The sequence below is a fragment of the Teleopsis dalmanni genome, chromosome X (assembly GCF_002237135.1).
Source record: "Teleopsis dalmanni isolate 2A chromosome X, ASM223713v2, whole genome shotgun sequence".
NCBI lineage: Eukaryota > Metazoa > Arthropoda > Insecta > Diptera > Diopsidae > Teleopsis > Teleopsis dalmanni.
Genome location: NC_051848.1, coordinates 98,292,114 through 98,297,043, shown reverse-complemented (window position 1 = coordinate 98,297,043; position 4,930 = coordinate 98,292,114). Strand labels below are relative to the sequence as shown.

General features: G+C 28.3%; 1 protein-coding gene across 1 annotated transcript; it reads left to right on the top strand.

The window, feature by feature from the left end:
- The first annotated feature begins 1,198 nt into the window (after positions 1-1,198).
- Positions 1,199-2,744, top strand: LOC119687673. Its single transcript, XM_038102083.1, has 2 exons — positions 1,199-1,522; positions 1,668-2,744. Exons 1-2 carry the CDS (start codon positions 1,238-1,240, stop codon positions 2,616-2,618), a joined length of 1,236 nt encoding a protein of 411 aa, XP_037958011.1. The 5' UTR covers positions 1,199-1,237; the 3' UTR covers positions 2,619-2,744.
- The last annotated feature ends 2,186 nt before the right edge of the window (positions 2,745-4,930 follow it).

Below are 4,930 nucleotides of genomic sequence, written 5' to 3'. Positions count from 1 at the left end.
AGAAAGTTCTGTATATATATATATACATATACCTTTGTTGTCTACAGGGAATGAGGAAAAATTGATAAAAGACATCTATGATAAAAATATTTATCTATATTTATCTATTTCTCATAAAATTCATATACCCCAAAATAAAGAAATAATATCAATTCTTCAAAACCACACTTCTTCAAAATGTCAAGAAAGATTTGTAGATTTGCGTTTATCGGTCTCAAATTAGTTTAGAACCGTAGAAACATTAGGAATTAGAAAAAGTACTATATATTTATAGAACAGTGAAACACTTCAATAGTGAAAATTCAGCTTTCGTTATTGCTTCAAAAACTCGACTAGACAGTAAATCAAGCACTTACTTTGTCTCAGAGGAGTGTATTTGACATTATTTGCTGACCACAACTTTTCTCACCTACTCCATTTTCTTTTTAATCTTTCGTTATAAAAACAATAAAACCAATTCCTCAAAAATTAAACATCATTATTGACAATGTATGCCATCACTGTAATCCCCCCTTTAAGGAATTAGTTTCGTTGCCGTTGATGTGGACTTCTGGAATAATTAAACTAATCTACTCGATTTATTAATGAATTAGTCGTCCATGCATCCATGAGTGATCTGTGACCCAGTATGTTTAAATAAAATTGTTTTACCAATACTCTTGATGAGACAAAGATAATTTTGTAAAGTACATATATATCAAGAACTGCTAGAAGACAAGATTAATAAAATACACATATGACGACCAGAGCCTTAAAATTATATTTAGATATATATTTAATTTTTGTGCTGTTTAATGCTTATTATTTTTATAATAAATCATGTATGAAGTACAAGTTATTCAGCAAAATATTTTGACTAGAACTGACACAATTTAACAGATCTGTTGAATAACTTAAAGGAATTCGCAGAAATAATAACATCTTACATCACAAAGTTTAATCGTTTAACCCTTAACCCCAAGTTTGTTGGAGTAGAAATGAAATATATTTCGATTCTCAGGTAGTGATATAAGTAAAAACCTAAATATTATGTATTTTATTTACTTTTCTTATTTCTTCAATCCATAGTTCCTATAATACTAAGATTTTTCTTAGCATGCTTAGAATATTCTATGTTTTTTTTTATACCATTAAGTTTTAAAACTTTTCTAGAACACAATTTTTTGATCTGAAATTATTTGAAAAAATATTGCCAAAAATTAGTTTAATATTAAGATTTTGGATATTTTTATTTAATATGACAAATAGATTTGTTTTGAATAAACATGAAGCGAATAAACTCGCAAGAGCTATTGAACGCAGAAAAATCCGTCTAACTCCTACCTTCTCTTTACCAGACAACCTAAGGCCATATGGCAAAGTCGATAAGAATAAAATTAGTATTGTGTTCTATGCCACCCCAGATCGTCTCGTGGTATTGGCTGCGATGGCTGTGGACAAGATATCTTTACCATCCGTTCAGAAATGGACATATGATGATGTTATGAGGTGGATCATATATTTGGGTTTCGATCACTATAAGGTAAAAATCATGCCATTAAAAGGTATAAAATTGTTGTTAGCATAGATAAAAATTTAAACCATACGCAAAAACATTTATTTAAATGTTTATTGAACACTTTTTAAGCACTTTTGTATACTAGTTAATAATTTATTAAGTATTTTAGCCTGCATTTCGTCGGAACTTTATTGACGGTCGACGTTTATTATTTGTGGATTCCAATGCTTTAGTTAAAATGAATATTAAAGACTTTGATGACATCAGAGTAATAACCAGTGCCATACGTAAATTGCATTGCTTTGAAAATATCAAATATAGGTATAGAAGTTTACCACCGTATAAGAACTACGAATATTATAGATTAAATTCACTAAGAACTGGCAGCAGTTATGAAGGCATAAAGCCTAGCGTCTTTTTCTGGAAGTATTATTTCTTGCATGAAATACCGAAAACCATGACTCACTGGGATCGATTAACACATTGGGTACTAAGAAGACCACCCGTCGAGGAAAAAACTGTTATACCGGGACTGCCACGTTTCAAATTATATAAGTGCAAGCAGCCAGTAGTACCGCCGGTAATAGAGGAAAAAATTATATGTACGTGTACACCGCCTTGTACGTGTAATTGGCCGCCCGAGACATTGGCCTCACCAAGAGTTCTGTCCTGTTTGGAGGATCATAAAGAACAAGACGACTTTTTAAAACTACCGTATAAATTGAACACTACATTTCCAAAGAGAAATAAGATGAAATATATTGAGGAACATATTGCATCGCTTGCCTTTTCTCCATCTACTAATAGTCGAATTAATATAAAGCCAGGCAAAAGGCAGTTCCAGTCCATACCAGAATTCAAAAGGGTTAATAAAAAACATAATGAAAATTTCGAATTCGTTAGAGATAGTTTAGAGATTGCTGGAAAGAAGAGAAAAGTGAATATTAATATTGAACGCGACAGCATTGAATATCCTGAATCCTCCTCTAGTGAACCGTCTAATTTACTAACTGTTCAAGAAGTCGCCATTTCACCAGTATCGAACGAAAGGCTTAAGTTGGCGAGAGACAGTTTTACTATTTCAACCACAAGAATGTTGAAACAGAAATCTAAACGCTAAACTAACATACAAAATTAAAACATTAATTAAATACTAATTAATTAAAAATTAATGAATTGCTTTTAAAATTGCTAATTATATAAAGGTAGTCTAAAATTGAATATTTGTCTAATTTATTTTATACATTGAGAGATCTTGAAATAAAAAAATTTTTGCAATTAAGTAAAGATTTTTTTTTGTTTCGTGAAGATTTGTAACCTGAAGAAAAATAAAAAGTAGGAATAAAATATAAGATTAATATTAATTGCATATAATTTAATTTAAAATATTTTAATTTTTCTTTTTAATTGCCTAAGCAATTCCCTAAGGATGTAAAAGTCCTTCCTGGCCAGATGGACTCTATTAGTTTCGAGATTAATATTTCTTAAGGATTAGATACATTATATGGATATATTCTTTCATAAATGATTTAACTTATTTTTACATAAAAACCAAATCCATTTTGCATTTTTTATAGAATTTTATACACTTTTTCCTATTTTCGAAGTTAAAATTACCATTTGGAGAAAATTCAAATCTTTCTTTTTCTTATGGAAAATATTAATTGATTAATACTGATACTTAAGGATTTAATTGATTCCATAGTAGAAAGTTAAAGAAGGAGAAGTCGAAGTTCGCACCCTAAGACTTCTTCTTCTTTAACTTTCTACTATGGAATCAATTAAATCCTTAAGTATCAGTATCAATCAATTAATATTTTCCATACGAACTATAAATAATGAACTTTTTTTCGATTTAAAGATAATTAATTCAACTTTTAAAAAATATTTTAAACAATTAAGATTGTTTATATTTAAGTACTAATATTAACTCTTAAATTTCTGGAGTCATAAAAAATAAAGAGTTCTGTGTCTTTTTTAGTGGAAAATTTATTTAATGGTACTATGGTGCGTATGAGTGACATATGAGGTACCTGATAAATCAAGTCTTTTAAATACTATTGGAGATAATACAGAACCAAAAATATTTATTTTTCAAGTAGAAATTATTTATTATTTCGAAATAAAAATAAAAGATAAAATTCTTTTTGACATGTTTCTCCTTTTTTTTATTGAAAAATAGTGTGAATGTGTTTGGTGTGAAGGAAAAATTAATTTTTTAAAAGTATTTCCAAGGAAAATATCTTCCTGAAATTTTTGAGTTTTATGTAGAATTTTATTACTAATCAAAATTAAAAATATTATATAAAAATATTTGTAGTATATTTTCAGAGAATATATTTCAAAGAATATACTTCATTCACTGGAAATATAGTACGCGTATACTTGATGTGTTTTATGGGAGAAAAAACAATTTTAAAAAATTTCAAAAAGTAATGCAATCTTGTAAACTTTTATTTCTCATTTAAATATAATACTGAATATAAATCTTATATATATAATTCTTCTGTACATGTGTTGACAGTGAACTCCTCCTAAACAGCTGAACCGATTTTGATGAAATTTTTTGTGTGTGTTCAAGTGAATTCAAGGAAGGTTTAGATTCACAATTTGGCCCACTGGATAATGTCTTTTTAATCAATTTTTTATTTTTTGGTATCCATATACATTTATATTAAAAATTTAAAATTTATTCATGCTTACTTTGATTTGTTTAAAAACTTTAAAATCTCTAAAATGAATTGTAAAACTGACGTTGCATAGCTTAAGTGCATTTAAATTCCGCTGCATAATTATAGGTGAGCCAATTTTTAATCTCAAGTTATGTGGTGGTATTCCTGGTAAATCCAGCGAATTCAAAAATTCAACACACAAAAAAGAAAAATTATATATATAAAGATATAAATAACGTACAAAAAACAATGCCACGTCTTCGTGGACGAGGAGGAAATATTGGTCGACGGACTCGGAATTCACAATTACTCCAGAACCGTCGGTTAAATAGATCGGCAGAAAACAATGAAGATGTAAGAAACCAGGATACAATTACACGTGCTAATGAAAGTCAAGAGCAACGCAACGAACGCCAGGAAAATTAATTGCAAGGGGAAACAACGTTCGCCGGGTCAGCTAGTAATATATAAAAAATTAAAATTCTGGGAATATATTTGGAAAAAAAAATCTTTTTGAAATTTAAGAAATCTTAAATTTTTTGAAATCTTGATTTTTTAAACTATTTCTTAAAATTGAAATAGTTGATTATCTTTTAAGTTCCTATCGTATATATATAACTTAAGATATGGCCATTTAAAAATGTGTATGCAATGCCAATTCTCAAAACTTCATGGGTCTAAATCTGCTATGAATAAAATTACAAAATTTTTACCCGAGAAACGGATCTTCTTATTTTATAAAAGGAGCTCATAAAAAATT

Bases quoted from the DNA above. Each gene is read 5' to 3' on its own strand.
- LOC119687673 (XM_038102083.1), top strand. From the start codon at position 1,238: ATGACAAATAGATTTGTTTTGAATAAACATGAAGCGAATAAACTCGCA. The intron at 1,523-1,667 runs GTAAAAATCATG...TAAGTATTTTAG, and splicing joins TGGGTTTCGATCACTATAAG to CCTGCATTTCGTCGGAACTT.